General features: G+C 39.1%; 1 protein-coding gene across 2 annotated transcripts in view; it reads right to left on the reverse strand.

Annotated features, from left to right (window-relative positions):
* SWAP70 (switching B cell complex subunit SWAP70) overlaps positions 1-25216 on the reverse strand; it is a 95872-nt gene that overhangs the window by 64262 nt on the left and 6394 nt on the right. Inside the window, exon 2 of one of the 2 annotated variants that reach the window (XM_004470242.3) lies at positions 4551-4691. The exons of the other annotated variant lie outside the window; for it this stretch is intronic. Coding sequence (XP_004470299.1) covers positions 4551-4691 — 141 coding nt within the window. The remainder of the gene's footprint in view (positions 1-4550; positions 4692-25216) is intronic. 2 annotated transcript variants of the gene reach the window in all.

A 25216-nucleotide genomic window follows, 5' to 3' on the forward strand; every position in this document is an offset into this window, starting at 1 on the left:
AAACATAGTCACATGCATACAGCAGGTGATAAAATATTTACTAAGTATAAAACATATTCATTTATAATATAATCATAGAATGTAAATGAGCTACCTGATCAATGAACAGAATGGCAACAAAGAAAAAGGCTCCAGAAAATAGTACAATATCATACTATAAAGTTTTGAGACCTCATATCAGTTTCTGAAGTTTGAGTAAATCTATTAGTATTGTTCTATGTTATGTAATTATTTAATAATTAAAAACAATTAGATGGAAGCAGATGTGGCTCAAGCAATTGGGTTCCCATCTACCATATGAGAGGTCCAGGGTTCAATTCAGGGGGCCTACGCAACAAGCTGGCATGAGCAAGATGATGCAACAAAAAGAGACACAGAGGAGAGACAATAAGAGCCACAGCAGACCAGGGAGCTGAGGTGGCGCTGGCGGCAAGCTGGCACAGCAAGATGACGCAACAAAAAGAGACACAGAGGAGAGACAATAAGAGTCACAGCAGACCAGGGAGCTGAGGTGGCACAAGAAACTGAGCACCTCTCTCCCACTCCAGAAGGTCCCAGGATTGGTTCCTGGTGCTGCCTAAAGAAAAGAAAAGTAGACACAGAAGAATATACAGCACATGGACACAGAGAGCAGACAAGGGGTGGGGGGGGATAAATAAATAAATCTTTAATAAAAAATTAAAAACAATTAGATAGGACAGCCCACCCCAATCAAGATGGCTGAGTGAGAAGCTTCAGGGCTCCACTCTCTTGTAGAAGCTCTGAACAACTAGCAAGAAGTGGCAGAAACATCTTTCTCAAAGCCCCAGAAAACAGTTAAAGGACTGCAGTAATAGAGTGAATGCCAATCAAAAAAAGGTTGTTTAAAGCAGTAGGATCTCCTGGTACCTTGCCTGCTCACTCTCCGCACCTCCTCACCAGTTCAGCACAAAGCTGCCCCATGCTCTCACTGCAGATACCAGGTCCCAGTTCCAGAGTAAGTAACCCTTCTGCACATACTGGAAGCATGTAGGCCTGGCCCAATCTGACTGGTGGTGGCCCGAAGGACTTGCTATTCCAAAACTTGTCCTATATGTGGAAGGCAGCTAACCAAGCTCTCCTACAGACTCTGTGGAAGAGGAAGAGGAGCCAAGGAAAGGCCTGAGGCAAAAGATTCCTGGTTATAGGACATACAGTACAGTGCTGAGGACTGTGAGGAAACTGTTTCTAGAGAAAAGGGTTAGGAACTGTGTAAATGGGGGACTTCCCAGGGCCAAACATGCATGACCAAGACAAGACGCATGTGCAGAAAGAACCAAGGAGGTCCCTATGCTTTGGCCTGGAGCTATTCTCTAAACTCAGTGCATGAATAAACTCTGAAGAAGAATACCTGCATAAGTCAATCAATCTGCAAAGCTCTCTTTTATTTTCTCTTTTGTTGTTGTTGTTGTTGTTGTTAGCTCCTGGCACTCAAGGAAAGCTCTGTCATAACACTAGCTGCATACAGAGCTTGAGGAACAGATGCCTCAGAGTCTAAAATCCAGCAATAACACATTAAAAATATCAAAATATCCAGGTTTCAACAAAATATTACAAAACATACGAAGAAACAGGAAGCAAAGGAGAAGATAAAAGCATCAGAAACTATCAATGAGTAGGATTAGACCAGGGACATTCCAGAAAAAGACATTTAAAAAACAGTCCACAATATGTTTAAAGAGTTAAAGGAAAATATGGACAAAGAACTAAAAAGAAATTAGTCTAAGAAGCAGAAAAAAGAAAGAATAAAGAAAATGAAGAAAAGTGAACAGAGCCTGAGGAACCTGTGGGACACCATCAAGTATACCAATATACACCTTTTCAGAGTCCCAGAAGAAGAAAAAAGACAGAACAAGGGGCAGAGAATACTCAAACAGCAGCTGAAAACTTCTCAAATTTAATGATAAAGATACACATCCAAGACGCTCAATTGAACTCCAAAGAGGACAAACCAAAACAGACATCACACCATGTTATAATCAAACTGTCAAATGCCATGAAAAAGACAGAATTCGAACGAAGCAGGAGAGAAGAACATGTCACATACAAGGGAGACTCAGTAAGATTAAGTGCCAATTTCTATTGGAAGACATGGAGGCCAAATGGCAGTGGGAAGACATATTCAAATGTTGAGAGAAAAAAATTGCTAACCAGGAATTCTATAGTGGGCAAAACTCTCTTTCAAAAATAAGGGAGTGATTAAGACATTCCCACGTAAACAAAGCTGAGGGACTTTGTCACCACTGGACTGGACCTACAAAAAATGATAAAGGGAGTTCAAGTTGAAAAGAAAGGATACTAGAAAATTGACTGAAGTCACATGAAGAAATAAAGATCTCTGGTAAAGATAATGACATAGGTAAATATAAATATTAGTACTATTATATTTGTAACTCCACTTTTACTTCCTATAGGATCTAAAAGGCAAATGCATAAAACATAATGATAAATCAGTGATTTTGGACTCATAATGTATAAATATGTAATTTATGAAAGAACTACATAAAGGTGGGGGATAGAGGGGAATACGAACATAGTTTATGCATGCTATTTAAGTTGGTATCAAAACAAACAAAATTGTTACAGATTTAAGATGTTAAATCTAAGCTCCATGATAGCTACAAAGAAAATATCAGAGACTATGCAAACTCAGAGAGACAAAAAGTAGAATACAGTTTGCCAGGAGCAGGGGACAGGGACAATGGGAAGTTAATGCAAAATGAATGTAGGTTTTCCGTTTGGGGTAAAGGGAAAGTTCCAGTAATGGAAGTGGTGAGGGCACTGCATCACTGTGAATGTGATTAATCCTACTGATTGGTATGCATGGAAGGGGCTGGGGTGGAAACATTTACGTTATACATATGTTGGAATTTTTTTAAAAAGGATCAACTTGGGAAGCGGACGTGGCTCAACTGATAAGAGTATCCGCCTACCATATGGAGCGTCCAGGATCCCATACCCAGGGCCTCCTGGCCCATGTGGTGAGCCGGCCCACAGGCAGTGCTGCCAGGCGCAAGGAGTGCCGTGTCACGCAAGGGTATCCCCCGCACAGGGAAGCCCCACATGTAAGAAGTGTGCCCCACAAAGAGAGCCGCCCCACGTGAAAAAAGTGCAGCCCGCCCAGGAGTGGTGCCACGCACTCGGAAAGCTGACGCAGAAAGATGACACAACAAGAAAGAGATGCGGGAAACAGACTTTGGCCCAGTGGTTAGGGCGTCCATATACCACATGGGAGGTCCGCGGTTCAAGCCCCAGGCCTCCTTGACCCGTGTGGAGCTGGCCAATGCACAGTGCTGATGCGCGCAAGGAGTGCCGTGCCACACAGGGGTGTCCCCCGCATAGGGGAGCCCCACACGCAAGGAGTGCACCCATAAGGAGAGCTGCCCAGCGCGAAGGAGGGAGCAGCCTGCCGAGGAATGGCGCCGCCCACACTTCCCGTGCCGCTGTCAACAACAGAAGCGGACAAAGAAACAAGACGCAGCAAAAAGACACAGAAAACAGACAACCGGGGGAGGGGAGGGGAATTTAATTAATTAATTAATTAATTAAAAATAAAAAAAAAAGAAAGAAAGAGATGCAGCTTCCGGGTGCCTCCTGACAATGCAAGCGGACAGAGAACACAAAGAGAATGGACACTGAAAACAGACAATGATGGGAGTGGGAGAAATAAATAAAATAAATCTTTAAAAAAAAAAAAAGGATGAACTACAGAAATAATGACAATTAAATGCAATACATGATGCTGGATGAGATCTAAGAATGAAGGAGAAAAGGCTCAGAAGGGCATTATTGGAACATAAGAAAAAATTGGAATACAGAATACAAGCTTTATATCAATGTTAATTTCTTGAACTAGATAATTGCACTTAAGATGATTACATAAGTGAATATCCTTGTTCATAGGAAATGTATATGGAAATATTATGTGCTCAAGATTATCATGTATGCAATCTGCTCTTAAATGAAAATAGATTTAGAGAGAGAGAGATTGACAGAGAGGAAGGGCTAGAGTGGCAAAGTATTAAAATTGGTGGATCTGGGTATTCAGAGGTGAGATATGGTAGAGCTCACACTATATGGAATTTGTATTATTTTTGCAACTGTTCTGTAAGTTTGAAATTATTTCAAAATAAAAGCTAAAAATTAAATATTAAATGTTATTAAAAATATCTTTAGCATACATGTTATCACATTACACTACCCTTTCACAACAGTTGCCAATTCATGTAGAACCAGAAAAAAATAAAAAGGACCTTGAGAGAGGACACCCATCTACAATACAAAAACATAGTTCTTAATTTCAAAGAATGAGCCAAGTTGGAAAAACAGCAAACCAATTTTTATAGGAGAGTGGAGAAGAAGAATAGGAAACATCACCAGTCTCTTGTTTTTTCTTTCCTTTCTGGTTTATTTCTTAATGCCTCAAACTAAAACTCCTTAATGAACCCACTAACAAGGGGCTCTGGGACCCAATCAGAAACACTGAATAAATCATAAATCAAACAATGCTGTAAACAAGGTTAAAATCATACCTTTTCCAAAATGAACCTGTTCAAATACGGCATGTAACCCTGATTGGAGACTGGTCCCTCATCATCATCCCTGAAGTGCTCTTCAAGGGCAACAGGGTCATGTGGAACATTCAGCACCGTGCACAGGTTATGGGAAAGGACCTAAGGTGGAAAAAGAGTAGTTTAAAGGTACCCACTAACCAGCACATGACACCTTCACTGTCTGAACACAACACTGCTCCTTTCCCTGGATAAAGGAAGATGGAGAATAAACTAGCAAATACAGGATGGGCAGTACTCAGCTGCCAGCTCCCTACTTATTACCCCAGATTCTCTCTCATTCCCTCCCCAGTTCTGGTTCAGGTCAAGCAAGTTTCTATTACAAGCCTACTATGAGCGAGGCTCTATGCAAGCTCTGTGAATATAATAATCCATGTTGTCTTTTATCAACTGGCTCACATTAGATACAAAAAAGGAAGAGAAAAAAAAAAGCAAGAGAATATGTTCAAAATTAAACTCTCCCCAAATGGAGTAGTGTCAATTAAGAAGAGCTCTGAGGGAAGTAGATCTGGCCCAATGGATAGGGTGTCCACCTACCACATGGGAGGTCTGCAGTTCAAACCCCAGGCCTCCTTGATCCGTGTGGAGCTGGCCCATGCACAGTGCTGATGTGCGCAAGGAGTACCATGACATGCAGGGGTGTCCCCCACGTAGGGGGGTGAGCCCCACACGCAAGGAGTGTACCTGGTAAGGAGAGCCGCCCAAAGCAAAAGAAAGCGCAGCCTGCCCAAGAATGGAGCTGCACACACAGAGAGCTGACACAGCAAGATAATGCAACAAAAAGAAACACAAATTCCCAGTGCTGCTAAGGATAGAAGCAGTCACAGAAGAACACACAGCAAATGGACACAGAGAACAGATAACTGGGGGGAGGGGGGAAGGGAAGAGAAATAAATAAAAAATAAATCTTAAAAAAAAAAAGAACAACACATAGCAAATGGACACAGAGAGCAGACAACTGGCGGGGGCGGGGGGAATGGGAGAAAAATAAATAAAATATAAACCTTTGGGGAAAAAAAAAAAAAAGGAAGAGCTCTGAGACAAAGAACCTGATACTGGGCAACTACAGCTTAGGGTTCCAGACAAGGCTGACCTAGGCAAGTCAACCTCTCTAGGCTTCAGTTTTCTAATTTGTTCAACTAAAAGGCCTGTACATGTAGAACCAGAAAAAAATAAAAAGGACCCTGAGGGAGGCTATCTATAATACAAAACATAGTTCTTAATTTCAAATCATTTAATACTTTGCCCAAATTAATACATAAATATGCCAAGTATTAAATAATCTCTAATAGCCCAATCATCTCTAAAATTCTAAGACTCTCTGCTAAGTTTTCAAAGTAAGTATAAAAGAGTTAAGTATAAAAAGAGAATGTAATTAAGGGCCCAATTTGGAAATATCGGAAAATCAGTAGTAAAACATCTCCGAGGTTATCAAAATGGTTAAAATATTTGGTAGAAAATTTCCATTCTATAGCACGTACAGAAAGGATTACTGGCCTTGGAATAAACTGAGTCCACACATATTCGGGTAGTTTAAATAGCAACTTGAGCTATCTCGGTACTAATCTCACTTCAAATTAAATGAAAATTACAAAACAAAACTTTTAAGTCTCTTGCATTCCATTTGTGTAATCTGAACAGGCCAAATTACATAGCTCTGTAACAGAGAATCGTCTTCGGTATCAAATCTCAAGTAAAAAACACTCCCTATTTTTCTCAGCCCTTAACATTTAACCACTTAAGGAGCATGACAATGAACTGTTCTAATTCCATTATGCAAGTTACTCTTTTCTTCATACACATATTTCAGTTAGAATTTTTTTTAAGATTAAAAAAATATATTTGAATGTGGCAAAAAGGAGAAATTTTAGGTTGTATATATATTAGAATAAAATTTTTTTACAAATATATAGGACTGTACAACACAACGAACCCAAAGGTAAACTATGGACTATAATTAACAGTACAAGTAAAAATATATTCTTCCATTACTTCTAACAAAGGCACTACACTTATGTAAGGCTTTAATAGTAAGAGGGGTATATGGGAACTCCATATTTTCTGCATGATTTTTCTGTAAACCTATAATTCCACTAATAAAAAATTATTTTAAAAAAAGAAAAATTTTCAATCTATAAAAAGAGCATTTGCATGTTGTCTTTCTACATTTGTTTTGTTTCTTAAAGCTTCATTTAGGTGGAGATCCTTTTCTACATGCTCCACTGGTTTTAAGGAAGTAAGTAAAGAAAAGGAAGTTAATTCACAAATAGATAGAAATGCAGTAATGAAGACTTTTATTAGCCCCTACAAAGCAGGCTGTGTTTCTCAAGCAAACCCTCTATTTGCCAGTAGAACACATGAAAAGACCACGGTAGAGCTTTTATTGAAAAATCTTGTACCACAGTCAGCAAAATCCTAAATAGATACTTCCTTTCTCCATTTACCTAGTAAAATCTATAAAGTAACCACCTGCCCCAAAGAGGCTTTGTGAAGATCAAATTCAAGATGTTTGTGAAAGTACTTATAAACTGTAAAGTACTATGGAAATATAAATTTTAGATATATTTCAGATCTGGCTCAAAGTTCATTCAAGTTTAAAAATCACTTGGGACTTACCCAAGTAAAAATTCCCAGCCACTGGTTAAATATGGTACATCTATAAAATGTTAAAAACAATGAGGAAATTCACCATATACTGATATGAAAAGATCCCCAAGATAAATTAAGTGAAAAAAAACTAAGGTACCTAAATTTACGTATAGTAGGCCATCTTACACATTAAAAAAAAAAAAAAAGGAGTAAAAGAAACTCTGAAAGGATATAAGGAATGAATAACAGTGGGGAGGAGACTAGTTTAATGGGTAACTGAGTAGAAGACTTTTTTCCATGCCCCTCCCTTTTAATAATTTGTAAAAAAAAATTACCTATTCAAATTATACTACCTATTAAAAAATTTAATGTCTGGTTTTTCTTTAAAAGTGTCCACCCTAAGATCACACAATTAAATCAATTTACCTTCAAGGTCTATATTTTTTCCTCTACATTAAACCTACTGCCTAGAGAAAAGGTATAAAAGAGGAAGGCACATTCCACAGTAATGTGCATGATTAACAGAACAGTGAGAAGTAAGGGCACTGAGCTCAGAAAAGGAGAAATAGTGTGTTACAGTGAATCCACAGAGGACATGGAATGTGACCTATGACTTAAAACAAGGATAGATTTTTGGATAGGAATAGAAGGAAATGGAAGACTTTACAGACAGGAGAATAATACGAGAAAAGTACATGTGTACCTCAGAGATATTGCAGTTTCAGTTTCAGACCACCAGAATAAGTTAGCCACACAATTTTCTGAAAGGTATGCTTACACTATGCTCTAAGACTATTAAGTGTGCAGTAGTATTATGTTTAAAAAGATAATGTACAGACCTTAATTTTAAAATATTTTATTGCTAAAAAATGCTAACCATCATCTGAGCCTTCAGCAAGTTATAGTCTTTTTGCTGGTGGAGGGTCTTGCTATTGGATAAAGATGGTGGTTGCTGAAGGTTGGAGTGGCTGTGGCAATTTCTTAAGATAAGACAACAGTGAAGTTTGCCGCATCGACTGATTCTTACTTTCATGAAAGATTTCTCTGTAGTATGCAGTATTATTTAAGTGCATTTTACCCACAGGTGACCTTCTTTCAAAATTGGAGTCAGGGAGTGGAAGTGGCTCAAGCAGTTGAGCGCCTGCTTGCCACATGCAAGGTCGCAGGTTTGGTTTCCGGTACTTCCTAAAACCAAAAAAACAAGCAAACAAATGAGGGAACCAACTCAGGGGAGCCGATGTGACTCAGTGGTTGAGCACTGGCTTCCCATGTACAAGGTCGTGGGTTCAATCCCCAGCCCTGGTACCTCAAAAAAAAAAAAAAAAAAAAATTGGAGTCAATCCTCTCAAACCCTGTCACTGCTTTATCAACTAAGTTTATTTATTTGTCATTTTAACAATGTTCACAGCAGCTTCATCAGGAGTGGATTCCATCACAAGAAATCATTTTCTTTGCTCACCCATAAGAAGCAACTCTTTATCCATTAAAGCTTTATCATGAGATTGTAACAATTCTGTCACATCTTCAGGCTCTACTTCTAATTCTAGTTCTCTTGCTATTTCTACCACATCTCCAGTTACTTTCTCCACTGAAATCTTGAACCCCTCAAAGTCATCCGTGAGGGACGGAATCAACTTTTTCCAAACTCCTATTAATGACGATATTTTGACCTCCTCCGAGGAATCATGATTGTTCTTAATGGTTTCTAGAATGATGAATCCTTTCCAGAAGGTTCCCAATTTCCATCAGAGGAATCACTATCTACATCAGCTATAGCCTTATAAAACGCATTTCTTAAACAATAAGACCTGAAAATCTAAATTACTCCTTGATTCATGGGCTGCAGCATGGATGTTGTGCTTACAGGCATGAAAACAACATTCATCTCATTGTACATCTTCCTCAGATTTTTGGGTGGCCAGGTGCATTGTCAATGAGCAGAAATACTTTGAAAGCCATCTTTTTTTCTAAGCAGTAAGTCTCAACAGAGGGCTTAAAATATTCAGGAAACTACACTGAAAACAGATGTGCTGTCATCCAGGCTTTGTTGTTCCATTTATACAACAACGCAGAATAGATTTAGCATACTTTTTAAGGACCCTAGAATTTTCAGAATGGTAGATGAGCACTGGCTTCAACTTAGAGTGTCTAGCTGCATTAGCCCCTAACAAGAGTCAACCTGTCTGTTCTTCAAAGCTTTGAAGCCATTCATTGACTTCTCCTCCATAGTTAGGAAAGTCCTAGATGGCATCTTCTTCCAATAGAAGGCTGTTTCATCTACACTGAAAATCTGTTGTTTACTGTTAGCTACTTGTCACCAATTATCTTAGCTAGATAGATCTTCTGGATAAGTGGCTACAGTATCTCCATTAGCACTTGCTGCTTCACCTTGCACTTTTATGTTATGGAGATGCTTCTTTCCTTAAACCTCTTGAACCAATCTCTGCTAGCTTCAAACTTTTCTTCTGCAGATTCCTCAACTCTCTCAGCCTTCACAGAGTTGAAGAGAGTTAGGGCCTTGCTCTGGATTAGAATTTGGCTTAAAGGAATGTTGTGGCTGGTTTGATCTTCTACCAAGACCATTAAAACTTTCTTCATATCAGCAATAAAGCTGTCTCATTTTCTTATCATTCAGGTTTTCACTGGAATAGCACTTCTAATTTCCTTCAAGGACTTTTCCTTTGCATTCACAATGTAGCTAACTGCTGCAAGAGGCCTAGCTTTCAGCCTATCTTGGTTTCCAACATGCTTTCTTCACTATGCTTAATCAATTCTAGCTTTTGAATTAAAGTGAGAGAAGTAAGACGTTTCCTTTCACTTGAATACTTAAGAGGCCATCATAGGATTATTAACTGGCCCAATTTCAATCCTGCGTCTCAGGGAATAGGGAAACATGAGGAGAGGGTGAGAGACAGGTAACAGCCAGAAGTAGAGTACTCAGAACACATACAACCTTTATCTATTAAGTGTACCATCTTATATGGGGTTTGTGGCACTACAAAACAATTACAACAGTAACATCAAAGATTAATGATCATAGGTCACCAAAACAGATATAATATTTATAATGAAAAAGTTTGAAATATTGCGAGAATTACCAAAATGTTGACACAGAGACTTGAGGACAAGCACATGCTGTTGGAAAAATGGTGCCAATAGACTTGCTTAACACAGGGTTGCCACAAACCTTCACTTTCTAAAAAAGCACGCAATCTCTGAAGCACAATAAAGCAAAGCACAATAAAACAAGGTATACCTATAGTTCATTAATGAACAAGTCCACAGGGAATAAAAAGCAACTCACCTCTTCCACCCCCATCCCATCCTCTGCCTTTAGATTTCATAGAATTCTCCAATTAAAGTCCTGGCAGGAGTACTGAATGCCATATCATTCTCTCTCATATTTCAGATGGTAAGTACTGGTTCAAAGAGATTGAATTTTGTTTCTTGTGACTAAAGTTACTGAGCAGAAATGAGACCAGAACTCAGGTTTTATAATTCCTATTCCAACACTCTCTAGTAGTAAGTATTTTCAGATCTCTAAAGTCAAGAACAATGTTCTTCATACATGTAGGTGCTTAGTTTGATACAGAGATCCCACTGAAGGTTTAGATTTGAACTCTAGACTTCAGCCTCGAACAATTAAAAGACTTCAAATTCTGAAGCATGTTACAATGACAAGAACCCTGCACGAGGAGATCTAAGCTCCAGTCCTAGTTCTGCTACTTATTCACTTGGCCTCAGTATCCTCAATATAAAATGAGGGCTGGACTTCTCTCTAAAAGAAAAAAATATATAAATAAAAAAACACCTTAACTGTTACTCCACCTTATTTCATGAATTCAGCAAAGAGAACTATAATTTAGATCAGAAATCCAGGCTTTGTTGTAGCTTTTTCATTGTTAGTAAGGCCTAGAAAATGGAAGTCTTCTTCAAACAAAATATCAAATTAACGGAAAAAGAGATAAATGAAAAAATTTGAGTACTAAAAGAGGGTTTAAAAGTTGTGTTCTATATCTTTGAAAGCTTTGTTTTTGTCAGTTTTTCAAAGTGTAGAGTTTCTCAAGTTTTTAAAAATAAAAGTAAAATATACAAAGAAACCAAAATTTTGATGACCAGAATATAAACTAGTAAAAAGTTCCATATGTTCATACAGTAATTTATGCTTTTTAAAGTATACTCACATTATCCATTAATTTGTTTTAGTGTCTCTTCTGGAAAAATAGGTATTATTGTGACTTTACAGAAGAAGTTGAGTATGAGAAGGATTAAAACATGTGCCCCGAATCACAGAGCTTTATGTGTAGTAAAAACTGGCACTCTCACTCTCATATCCTTTCCACATTGTGCCACCTTTCCTCTCTTGCTGGCAAAAACAGCACTGCCTATACAAGGATGACTCTGTCAAAGTGTACTGCACACTGTTTCCAAGGTGTAGTGATGGAGTGGTCAATTCCCCAGGACAACAAGATAGCCAGCTCTATTTAGCGAAGACATACAAAGCATAGTAAAGAACTATACCTAGAATTCTAGGTCCATTTTCTCTCTGGGAGCCCCTCTCCTAGCACCTACCTATGGGGGAAACTGTTAGAAAAGGCTCCAGACTGCTCTTCAGATGAGAAAGCTGAAAAACAGGACAAAAGAAATCAAGAGGAAAGAGAACTACAAGTTTTTGATTTGTTAAAGTCCTGCCCCTGAATCACTCTAATCAGGGCTTTTACAAGTTTCTTGAAAAGGTTTCTTCAAATGCCTGCTCCCTCAAAGGCCACTCTTTTAGCACCCACGATTGCTAAGCAACTTTGCTCTCATTCCCACTTTGAAGAATAACTATTGTTGCCACTATAAAAGATCCATATCCATCTCAGAAATGCATCTATCCAGTTTTTCATAGTTGTATGCATTGGCTCTGCAGAACCTCTGCTAACAAGAGATGACTAACTGCATGAGCCCTGCTTGTGTGGTCTGTTTCTCTCTGTGGTTTGCCATTTAGCCTTTTTTTTTTAAAGGCTATTTTTTTTTCTCTCCCCTTTCCCCCTCCCCCATTGTCTGCTCTCTGCGTCCATTTGCTGTGTGTTCTTCTGCGTTCTCCTGCATAATCCAGTGGCACTGGGAACTGTCTCTTTTTTTTTTGCTGCGTCATCTTGCTGCGTCAGCTCTCCAAGAGTGCAGCGCCACTCCTGGGCGGGCTGCGCTTTTTTCACACTGGGCAGTTCTCTTTGCAGGGCACATTCTTTGGGTGTGGGGCACTCCTATGTGGGGGCGCCCCCACGGTGGCACAGCCCTACTTGTGAATAGCAGCACTGCGTGTGGGCCAGCTCACCACACTTAACACAGGGGTCAGGAGGCCCTGGAGAATGAACCCTGGACCCTCCATATGGTAGACAGACCCTCTATCAGTTGAGCCACGTCCGTTTCCATCATTTAGTCTTTTTTTTTTAATATTTATTTTTTATTTCTTTCTTTCCCCTTCTCCACCCTCCCCCCACACAGTTGTCTGCTTTCTGTGTCCATTTGCTGTGTGTACTTCTGTGTCCGCTTGTATTCTTGTCAGCAGCACCCGGAATCTGTGTCCCATTTTGTTGCGTCATCTTGCCGCGTCAGCTCTCAGTGTTTGCAGCTCCATTCCTTGGCAAGCTGCACTTTTATCACACTGGGCAGCTCTCCTTACGGGGCGCACTCCTTGCACGTGGGGCTCCCCTATGTGGACACCCACGCATGGCAGGGCACTCCTTGCGCATCAGCGCTGCATGTGGGCCAGCTCATCACACGGGTCAGGAGGTCCTGGGTTTGAACCTTGGACCTCCCATGTGGTAGGTGGATGCCCTATCCGTTGTACCAAATCCGCTTCCCACCATTTAGCCTTTAAAAGCATTTTGCTCCAGCTCTCATGAAAATGAAACCAAGGATGATTTCATTTATGCACACCCATAATGTTCACCTTCCTCCCGCCCAAAGATGAAAATATTCTAAAACATTTTCTGAAATGTGCTCCCCCCAATCACATACTGTTTCCCTTTACAGGATGAATGAGCAAAATTCAACAATGAAAAAAAAGAGGGGAATCTTAATTCCAACAGACTTATCCAAACATACACAACTATAGAATTATAATTCATAATGAGCAGTCTTTTTTTTTAGGAAGTACCAGTAATTAACCCAGGACCTTGTACATGGGAAGCAGGTGCTCAACCACTTTAGCTATAGCGACTCCTCCGATCTTTTTTTAAAACATGAAAAGTTCTAAGTCTTTTGTATATATTTTCAAGCTATCAGCAAATTACCAGAAAATTCTTCCTAACAATGAACCAGAATGACCAATTTCCTACCACTGCTATGTCCTGCCTTAAAAGCATTGTCTTACTCAAAGTCCTGTCCTCTTAACACATGGAGTCATTTTCCTCTTCCTGACAACATCCTTTGGTCCTGCTTATCACTGCTTAAGTCACTCTTGCTTTCTTTTAAATTATTCTTATCTTATTCAGTCCCAAAAATCTCAAAATCAAAATCTCAAGTAATAAATGACATCACAATTTCTCTCAGGTCCTGAATGCAGTCAATTGCCTCCTGGACAATTTTGCCAAATTAATGTTAAAGTGCTGCTTACATCACATTACCTATCCCCTTACCTAAAACATCATCAAAAGCCTACAGAAGTAAAGGCTAAGTATCTTAGCTTAGCATTTAACGTGCTCCACAAGCCAGTCCTGCTTCACCTTTCTAGTCATATTTTTTCCTACCCTTCTGCACAAACTACGCAAACCCAGTCAAACAAGCATACTCACTGTTTCCCAAACAATCCCTGTACCAATCCTCCTCCTCCTCAAGACCTTTCCTCAAGCCACTCCCACCTCCATTTCTACTTCTTTCTGAAGCCTTCTCCAATACAAATCAAGATGGTCGGGGTGGGGGGTATATGGGGACCTCATATTTTTTTAATGTAATATTAAAAAAAGAAGAAAAAAAAAAAAGATAACACACACACAAAAAAAAGATGGTCTTTCCCCACTATGCATTTCCTGAGCACTCTGTATCTCCTATTTTATACTACTGCGTGTGATTTTTTTCTCCCACAAGATTTTAAATTTCTGAAAGTAGGGCCCATGTCCTACCCACATGCCCACAACACCTACCATGTAACCTGGAATGGAAAAGATTTTCAATAAGTGCTAAATGGATTCTGTCCAAAAATTCTCTTTTAACAACAGAACCATAATACTTTAAAACTACCACAATCTTATAGAATATCCTAGTCCTTTTTCCTTATTTTACAGATTAAAAGTCTAGGGCCTAGGGAAGTGGACTTGGCCCAGTGGTTGGGGCGTCTGTCTACCACATGGGAGGTCTGCGGTTCAAACCCCGGGCCTCCTTGACCCGTGTGGAGCTGACCCACGCGCAGTGCTGATGCACGCAAGGAGTGCCGTGCCACGCAGGGATGTCCCCCGCGTAGGGGAGCCCCACGTGAAAGGAGAGCTGCCCAGCACAAAAGAAAGTGCAGCCTGCCCAGGAATGGCGCCGCACACACCGAGAGCTGACACAGCAAGATGATGCAACAAAAAGAAACACAGATTCTCGTGCAGCTGACAACAACAGAAGCAGACAAAGAAGACGGCAGCAAATAGACACAGAGAACAGACAAGCAGGGAGGGGTGGGCGGGAGGGGAGAGAAATAAATAAATAAATAAATCTTTAAAAAAAAAAAAAGCCTAGGGCCTAAAACCCCGCCTAAATCACACTGATTAATAACAAAGTAGAGATTAGAACCCAAGTCTCCCAACTGCCTGTGCCATAATGTTGCCTTGTACTGGAAATACTCTCTGCTGCCTAGTCATATCCTTTAAGACTGAGTTATTTTTCATAAACTCTAGGAAACCTTCATTGTCCTCCCTGTTTGCTGAACTCCTATGCATTTAATTGTATTCTGTTTCACAGGTTTTTGGGATCTTAAATACCTAACTGTAGTTCTGTGAGTGAGGAAGCCTTACCTAGTATTTCCTCCTGTATCATTCTCAGTGACTAGTGTAGGGTTAAGGCAGGCCTCAGTAGGAACATAATACTTATTTACAGATTGAAGGTGTATCTAAATCAAAACCTGTTGTGATGTCCAAAGAATATTGAAATACAGTATATGCCACTGGATTACAATCTAACGAAACTACTTGTAATAAATTATTGTGGGTGTAGCAGTTTGATATTACTGATGAATTCCAAAAAGAAATATTGGATTATGTTTGTAAACTGATCTTTTCCTCTGGGCATATTAGATTATATTGGATTCATAGCTTTACTTGATTACGTAATTACATAAATCTCTTGCGCTAGTAGGGCGTTGCATCCCCACCCTTTGGTAGATGGGGACTCACAGATAAAAGGCATGGCAAAGGACAGAGGTGAGGGTTCTTAATGTTGGAGTTTGATGCTGGTCTTAAGCTAGAGCCCTAGGGAGAGACACAGAGCCATTCGCCTGGTAGTCTACAGCTGACCTTGTGGAGAGAGGCAAAGCCTAGATAGCCTTGTAGTCCTACAGCTGACCTTATGGAGAAAACAGAGGAGCTGAGCCCAGCGGAGCCCAGGAAGCCTGAACCCTCACAGATGTCGGCAGCCATCTTGCTCCAACATGTGAGAATAGACTTTGGTGAAGGAAATTAACTTATGCTTTATGGCCTGGTATCTGTAAGCTCCTACCCCAAATAAATACCCTTTATAAAAACCAACCAATTTCTGGTATTTTGCACTCGCACCTCTTTGGCTGACTAATACAGTGGGTAATTCATCATCTTAGTCCTTTTCATAAATCAAACAAAAAATATTGGTAAACATGACCACATAAAAATTCTTTTAATTCCCCTTTACAAAGAAAGAGACAAACAAGCAAAAAGGCTAATGACTCCAATACTCTGAGAATTAATAAGAAAAAGATAAACACCTAATAGAAAAATGGGTAACAAATATGAATGGAAATTTCATAAAAGAAACTAAAACTAATAAATACAGAGAAAAATGCCCAACCTCACTAGTAATCAAAAGAGTATAAATTAATAGATAATACCTTTTGTCTGAGTAACTATAGCTGATGTTGAGCAGATATGAGAGAGTAAATGTTGCCAATACTTGACACAGCAGGTTTTCTCAGTCTTGGTACTACCGACATTTTGGACCGGATCATTCCTGGGAATGCCTGTGTGTACGTGTGGCGGGGGTGAGGAATATTCTATGCATTGTAAGATGTTTAGCAGCATTCCTGGCCTCTATATACTAGATGCCGGTAATACTACTCATTTGTGACAACCAAAAATATCTCCAGACATTGCCAAATGTCCCGTGGGAAGTAAAATCATCCCAGGTTGAGGAGGTACTGATATAAACTGACTTTTGTGAGGGTAACCTGGCAGTATGTGTCAAATTTTTAAATACAAACTTTTTGACCCACCAATTCCACTTCTAGGAATTTATCCCAGGAAGATAGTGAAGTGTCCAAAGATGTATGTTCAGTGAAGTTCACTGAAGATGGAATAAAACTGAAAAACTGAAAACATGGCAAATTTCTGTGAATAGGAAAGTGGTTAAATAAAGCATGATGTATCAACACAGTAAAACAGTTCACAGACACTAAAAAGTATGGTGTCTGTATTCTATATGTACTGATACGGAAAGATGACTCTAATACAATGTTTATGAAAAGAGGATATAAAAGCATATGAAATATGATTCCATTTATATAAAAGGATATCTATGTATGTGTGTTTATGCACACATGTGCATGTATATGCATGTGTGTGTGCACAGAGAAGGAAAGAGAGATGTGAGAAAAGATTCACTGAAAACTGCACCTGCCTTAGACAGTGGAATTTCAGGTGTTTTTACTTTTCTTTCTTTTTTTTGTTTTATTTTTTGCCTTTATTCTTTAATATATTGTTTACATATTCATATGTTATCTTTATAGTCAGAAAAAAGGAAGCTTTGATATTTTGGAAAATAAAAATACAAGAATTAAGTAGAGCTAGGGGTTCCAGCTAGAGCACAGCAATAAAAGTAAACATGTGGACACAGCATTATAGGTCTTCTTAGTTTATGAAATTAATTCATTTGCGTCATCCGCAAGAAGGGTGGTTTGCCATGCCTCTTGCAGAAGCCATGCTGTAGGCAACAAAATCCCCTAATCTAGGACAGCCTCCTAAGATTCCAGTCTCCCACTAGAATATCACACAAAGTTATTCAACAAATGTTTTCTAAATGAGTCCCATTTAAGAATTTCCCAGAATTTTCTTTTTTAATTTAATTTAATTTTGCTTCCCCATCATCTTTATCTAGGTCTGGTTCTTTGAATTTACCTCCCTATTTACCATGTTCCCAGAAAGAATTTTTGTTTAACTAGAATCCCTAATTCAGATTACTTTCAGAGTAAAAAATAATGTAGTTATTAATATCACCTGAACTAGATAGACATACCTAAACTCATCTGATCTGAGATCTAGTAAAGCTGTTCAGTTCATCAAAATTGAAGTATGGATTGCTGAAGAAGGAACTCAATAAGAATCCATCAGATAAGAGAAAGAGAAATCTAAGCATAAGAGAAAGAAATCAGTTAATTCAATTTAGTACACTCTCCTCTAAGCAAAGATCTAAAGCCACAATGTACACTCAAGAAGTGCTAGGTGTGATTATAAAATGGTGGCAATAAAGGTCACAAATCTGAGGTTTATTTCTGCTGCCCCTTCTGACCACCCTGTCCCTTCTATACCTATTAGTCTCTTGAAATTGCTTTTCAAAAGGATTCTGTGGCAGACACTGAAATGTGTGCTCAGATCACCCCTCAAGAAAGGTAATGCTGCCCAGTTACAAGGATTGTGGTTAGCAGAACACCTCCAGCTGCAAATACCTTCAGAATTCACCTCAGCCGATGACTAAGGTGACAGTAGGCAAGGTCACAGTCTTCTCAAGTCAGTCTCCAGCCAATGAGTAAGCAAGACAGTGTTCCATTTCTGTCCACCATAGGAGTCTCTAAAAGGCAATCTTTGCTCCAGAGTTCCCAGTTTTTGTCAAGTCTGTATAATGGTTCAGCAGCAACTTGCCCGAATATGCATCCTCTCCTTTTCTTTTCACAGGAGTTTCTCTCCAATAAAACTGTTGTACTCCTATGTCTCTGCAAGTGCTTCCTGGAGAAGCAGATCAACCTAGAACAGATACCTTCTGGCCAAGTCACTCTCCCATCTCCGGCACATGGCACTTCAGATCACTCCCTCCTCCTCAACTCCTTTTGAGTTCCATGACATAGTATTTTCTAAGCGTTTGTCCTTCCTCTACAAAGGTGCCTTTCTAAGCGTTTGTCCTTCCTCTACAAAGGTGCCTTTATGGGTTCACCAACCCCCACTCCACCCCTCCACAATCTGCACATTTCCCAATTCTCAGCCCTGAATTCTTCTTTCTCCTTATTCTCTTCTTAGGAAGTGCTTTTATTCTAACAATTTCAAGTCACCTATTCTAATGACTCTTAGATTTCTTTTTAGTCCTAACCTCTCAGCTGAGCTCTGACTTATACTACTAGAGAGATTCCTACTCTCAAGTAGTCCCACATGCAAAAGATCCAAAAGAGAATTCATCACCTTTCTCCCCAAAACCAGTTTCCCACCCTGATTCTAACTTTGGCATTGTCATTCCCTTAAAAAGAAAACTATGGAATCTCCTTTTCTTGTACCTCTTTATCTTATAGTTGGTCTTTTTTCTGGATCTAATTCAGTCCAGGCAATGCCAACTTCTCTCTCTACTGAATGAGTTCTTCTGTTGACTGAAGGCAACCAAAGAGTGTGAGGATGGGGGGAACAAGGACTGCTGGCCCTCAGGAGCTGGTCCTATTCTCCCTTTCCAGGGCTTACAAAGACTTATTACAAGGCCACCACTCTCCAACATATGACCCTGGGAAAAAACATAAAGCTAACAAGGGTATGTTGGAAGGCTAAACCTCGAAGATCTCGTCTGCTACCTCACATTTTACCAGCAAAGAGAAGTGACTTACCATGGCCACACACAGTAATGGAGCAGAGGCAGGTCTCTTGATTCCCAAATTAGTTCTCTCTCCTGACATTTTTTTCTGTTCCTCCAAAGGATGTATTTCCAAATCTTTCATCACAGAAGTTTTTACAGAATAATATCACACGTCCCTTAAGGCCAATGACATATGTCTCTTCCTCTGGGAAACATTCTCTGACCTAACTCCTCCAATACTCACTGCAGGCTAGAATAGGATTACCCTCCTCTGTGCCTCCACAGTACTGTGTACTCTACTTATCTGGCTTGCCAGTTTCAATTTGCCAGTTTGTTTCTATGCATCATTCATAAAACTTTAAGCTCTGGAAGAGTAGAGACCATATCTGTTTAGAGCCCCACAGCCACCATCCCAGTCCAGCACTGGTCAACTTACCCAGACTTCATAGCAGCCCCCTAACTCCCCTCCTCATCTCCATCCTCTCTCCTCTAGTTCATCACACCGTATCATCAGGATAATCTTAAAACCATAACTTTGTTATAGACCTACCCAAAAACTTTTAATAATTTTCCCCTCTTTTGAGGATCAGTACTGACCTAATCATTCTAACAGACTATCAGTCAACAAATACATATTATCAATTCCATACAAGGGCAAGGACACCTAAAATTTAGCCTAATGTCCCTTTAAATCCTAATCTTCTACTAAGTCTCAAAACAAACATTCTCTTCCCCCCAGAATATTTCCTTAGTGCTCACAAATACTCCAAGTCGGCTCTTGCTTTTATCTAAAATGGCACTTCCAAATTTGCTATCTTTCTCTGACTATACTGGACAAGATCTGTCCTATTCTTCCAGGAGCTGAAGTTCTACCTCCTCCACAAAATTTCTGCCTACTATTGTCAGCATATTTTTTGTGTATTTGCTTAGAACTCCTACAGCAACTCTGAGAGAAATATAGCACATCGAAACATATGTATAATTTTAAATTTCCTAAGAGCCATTTTTTTTTAAAGTAAAAGGGAACAGGTAAAATTAATTTTAATAATTCATCCAAAACATTGGCATTTCAACATGTAATCAATTTGGACCAGCCACTTTTCAAGTGCTCAACAGCCACACGTGGCTAATGGCTACAGTACTAGCTCATAGCTAGAGCATTCATTTTCCACTCTGTAGAACGTGCTTATATGTTGCCTACACGTAGTTGTTTCATGTATTATCTTCTTTATCAATCCATCCACTCCTAAAAGTAAAGGACAATGTTGTATTTTTTTTCCTTTCCCAGAATACCTAAACAAAAGGTGCTCAGTAGATAACAAATTCATACATTTTGTAGATTTTCTTCAACTTCAGTTTTGATAGGGAATATGTGGTTAGTAAATGTTTCTGTAGTCACACATAAAGGTTGTGAGCTTCATCTATTCAAGCACACATGTTGTTATGTCTTATTATTCCCATTTAACAGATAATCTTAAAATATAAGAATTATAACAAATTTCCCCAAAGTCACCCAAGTAAAGGATCTCAGAATTCCAACCCAGTCTGATCCACTTCCAATCTGGTATCCCATTACCTGACAACGTTTCTCATATGATCACTGTCAAGGACCAAGAAAGTCACTTGGACTTGAATTAGCTGCCCACAAGCTCCCACTTTCAACTCCAGTATAACAGTCATCTGGTTGAGACATCCATGACCCTACGAATAGAAAGAATTGATGGGGCTATGCTGTCTGACAAGGAAGGTATTGCCTCATTCTCTTGGAGCTACATACCCAGTGAAAAGCAGTATCTTTCAACGTTGTCCATACTGCCAGAACAACTTTTATCCTAACTAGTGTCTCTTCTAGCTGGTATATACCATGCCCACATATACAGTCTAGATCAAACTTAGTTGTAAAGCTAATTATGCCTACAGAAGATAAAACAAAGCAAAAACTGCTTTTTTTTGCATCTCAACAAGAAGTTCCATGCTGGGAGAAGGGAAGTGTGGGGACAGAAGGAAGTCTCAGGAGATGAGAGAAGGAAGAATAGAAGAGTCCTAGGATGAAAAATTAGTCTTTGCAATATTATAGAAATATTTCCCTAATCGCAGATCTCTACATGAAATTCATGTATATGGAGATTTCCTCCTGAACACCTTTCCCTCAACTGCTAAGAACTGCAAAACAAAAGCTAAAGGTGAGATGAGAAGGAAATAAAGCAGAAGGCAGAGCAGAAAAAATAGTTTATAAAAATACAGTCTTCGAGAAGATGAAAGAAGCTGAGGCAAAAGGGTACATTAGGCTGATGTTGGGGAAAGGGAAAAGGAACAAGTATAAGCGGGGACTGGGAGACAAGTCAGATTGCTCTGCCTAGTTCTGATGTGCAATAACATGAGACTATCACTGACAGGGCTAAGGTTCTACAATAAACCTCATGTTGAGGGGGAACGAGAAATACCTACTGAGTGGTGGCAAACAGAGCAAATGAAATAAAAAAGGTCACCCAAGACTCTTCTGTTACTCAGTACCTCTGGGACTATGGCAAGACCCCAAAGGAATACAAAATACGGATCTAGAAGATTAAGAGCTCTGAGTCATAAGATCAGAAATGCACTGATGTTAAGATGGAGGGCCAGACACAAAAAAAAAGTTCCTCAGGAAGCGGATTTGGCTCAACGGATAGTGTCCACCTACCACATGGGAGGTCCAGGGTTCAAACCCAGGGCCTCCTGACCCGTGTGGACCTGGCCCACGTGCAGCGCTTATGCGCGCAAGGCGTGCCGTGCCACACAGGGGTGTCCCCCGTATAGGGAAGCCCCACACGCAAGAAATGCGCCCCATAAGGACAGCCGCCTATCTCAAAAAACAGTGCAGCCTGCCGATGAGTGGCGCCGCACATACGGACAGCTGATGCAGCAAGATGATGCAACAAAAAGAGACAGATTTCTAGTGCCGCTGACAAGAATACAAGCAGACACAGAAGAACACGCAGCAAATGGACACAGAGAGCAGACAACTGGGCGGAGGGAAAGAAGGCAAGAGAAATAAATAAAAAATAAATCTTTAAAAAAAAAAAGTGCCTCATGGCTTGCATATTATCTTCAATAAAGCAAAAGTTTACATGTATTTCAAAAAAACAAAGATTTCCAAGTTATCTCACTGAAAAGTTTCTAACAAGTAAGGAATAGAAAACAGAAATAATCCAGAACCCATTATCATAATTTTAAGGTTTTTTAAATGTCTCTGTTTTAAAAGTCTCTGATATTCTCTTTATATAGGGAGCTGTCTTTACTGTGTTATTTTGGTGAAATATAAAAAATACACACTTTCATAGGGTCACTCGTAACTCTAATCCTCTAACCTCCTTTTTTAAATTAGATTTTTAGTCCTCAACAGAAACAACTTTTGGCACAGGCATTATCAGAAACTTAAACCTAAAGATTAGGGGGGAAATACTATATATGCCAAGTTCACAAGAATTAACCCTATCTTTGTACTGTGTTTCACACAATAAAAGCCCTTCACTGCAACTTGCCTCCTTTACATATGCAACTGGTTACTGACCTAGCTCAATCACTCTTGTAACTAGCAAGGTTAAAGTGGAGGGAGAGGGGAGCACCACTAAATATTTCATAGGAACAAACTCTCCAGATTATTCACAAATATACTCCAACCACGTTCAAGGCAAAGAGCAGAAAACATTTAGTTGATGATCTTTCAGTGAGGAAATAAGATTCAAACTACCCCACACTGTTTCTCAAATTTCTCAATTTTTTTTTTTTATTTAGAGCCTCACTAAAGTTGTAAGCCCTTTCTTATTTTGAAAGAGCAAAATTAAAATAATGTTTCTAAAAACAAATGCAGAATCAATAAGCTTATTTCAAGACATTTCCATTGCTACCATATAATTCCACTGTAACCATAATTGCTAAGTGGCAAAAATATCACCTGATTTTGCTATATTTAAGAGGAAAGCACTTATCATAACAATAAGAGTATTGATTTTAAGGTATTTTGATCTCTGAAAGAAATAAAAGAAACTGGAAATAATGGTTACCTCCAGGACAAGGGAACTAGTATAAGACAGGGATTGGGGGAGACTTACTTTCCACTTTTGTAAATGCTCTTTTGAACTTTTTAACTTTACATTGATATGCATATATTAACTACTCAAAGTTTATTTATTTATTGTTTTGGTAGTGTCCTTCACTTTTTATCATCTTGGAATTTTGCATGTATTTCTAAATAATACCTGGAGATTTAGTATCTCTCAGCAAGACCATAAAAACTCTAAGTTACTTGAAGATAATTTTAAACATCAGTAGAGAACACAATCATTTCCCCCTACTTCAAATAATATACCCAATACCCATTTTTATTATGACTTCTGCAAATTTAGACTATAACTTAAAAAGTAGCAATGTCTGAAAAGAAAAGAAAAAAAAAAGAAATTTTTAAGAAGTAACATTGTCTATTTCAGACAGGATATCTGTGAAGTTTCCTAGAGCTGGAATCCACACACAAGGGTTCCTCAATAAAATAAAACAGGAGCAGGTGTGGCTCAAGTGGTTGAGTGCCTGCCTCCCACATGGGAGCTCCTGGGTTCACTCCTAGTGCCTCCTGAAGGAACAGGAACAAATAACAAGCAAAACAAATGAAGGAGCCAGCTCAGGGAGGCCAATGTGGCTCAGTGATTGAGTGCTAGCTTCCCATGTACAAGGTCATGAGTTCAATCGTTGGCCCTCGGTCCCTCAAAAATAAAATGAAATTTAAATTAAATTAAAATAAGATAAAATAATTTAAATAAAATTTTAAAAATTAAAATAAAATAGATACAGATAAAAGAAAGGCACAAACACCAAAACCAACCAGGGAAAAAATAGGTGAAAAAGAAAATTTCTAACAGTCAATTCAACAATATTTCCTCAGTTATTTATATGTTCCTAGCACCTTAAGGATTTAAAGAAAAGTTTCAATCTCAGTTTTCAATCTCCCATCACTTAGCAGCATATACTAAACTTACATGCAAACAAATAATAGTCAAACTATAGTTTATTCTAAGAAAGTACTATTATTGAAGACAAGTTTAAAAGCAAGGAGAAAGGTGTTTCTTTCCCTACCATTAGCCCACTGCTATCAACTTTAGCAGCTAAAAAGTAGAGATCTATACAACTTAGGAAAAAGCTTAACTTAATCACTTTAGGTTTAGCGTTCCTCTGTGTTTCAACCTGAAAAAGAGGTTAACATCAAATCAATATGACAATAAAATGATGAGTTGCCTTCTAACCATCCAATTATAAATTAAACTAATAGAGCTGATGACTTCTATGGAGGTACACAGGTGGAGGAGGAGGTGGTGTGTGAAGGCCCGTGCAGCTGCAACTCAGGCAGGGAAGCCACAAATGTAACAACTGAAGCCAAACACACAGTGCCCCACTTCCCACCCCGCAGGTGTACATACTGCCAGGAAAGGGCCCAAGGAGATCTCAGGGAGTGCAGAAGTGGGAGAGGGAGTCAAGGTAAGAAAAGGCAGGGGTGGTTCCTGTGCAAGCGGAGGCTGGGTTTGCTTTAAAGAAGATTCAAGAAGATACTAACCTTATGCCTAGTTGTTTTAATAAGGAAAAACTGCTGTAACCGGATAACCACTGAACAATATCTTCAATATCAGCTTATGTTAAGTTAAAAGTAACCACACCCCGCCTCCCCCCCCCCACTCCCCCCCCCATTGCTTCCTCATCTCTTTGCTCATTGTTTGTGCTTGTTGCTTGTTTGTTTTTTTCCTTAGGAGGCAAGGGCAACCAAACCCAGGACCTCCCATGTGGGAGGAGGGCATTCAATTGCTTGAGCCATATCTCTCCCTACAAGTAGTTTTTAACATCTGTGTTCTATATTTTTATTTTATTGATGAGATGAATGTCTATGTATGCACCAACAAAATATTGTCTTTATAATGTCAATTTTTCCTTTGGATTTTAAGTTTCAAATTTTATTTCGATAGTAACTTTTGTTTTACCAAAACTATGCTATTAGGTAATAATAAAATTTAAGTCTAAGAAATACATATTTACTATAC

The sequence above is a fragment of the Dasypus novemcinctus genome, chromosome 10, assembly GCF_030445035.2.
Source record: "Dasypus novemcinctus isolate mDasNov1 chromosome 10, mDasNov1.1.hap2, whole genome shotgun sequence".
In the NCBI taxonomy this organism is placed as follows: Eukaryota; Metazoa; Chordata; class Mammalia; order Cingulata; family Dasypodidae; genus Dasypus; species Dasypus novemcinctus.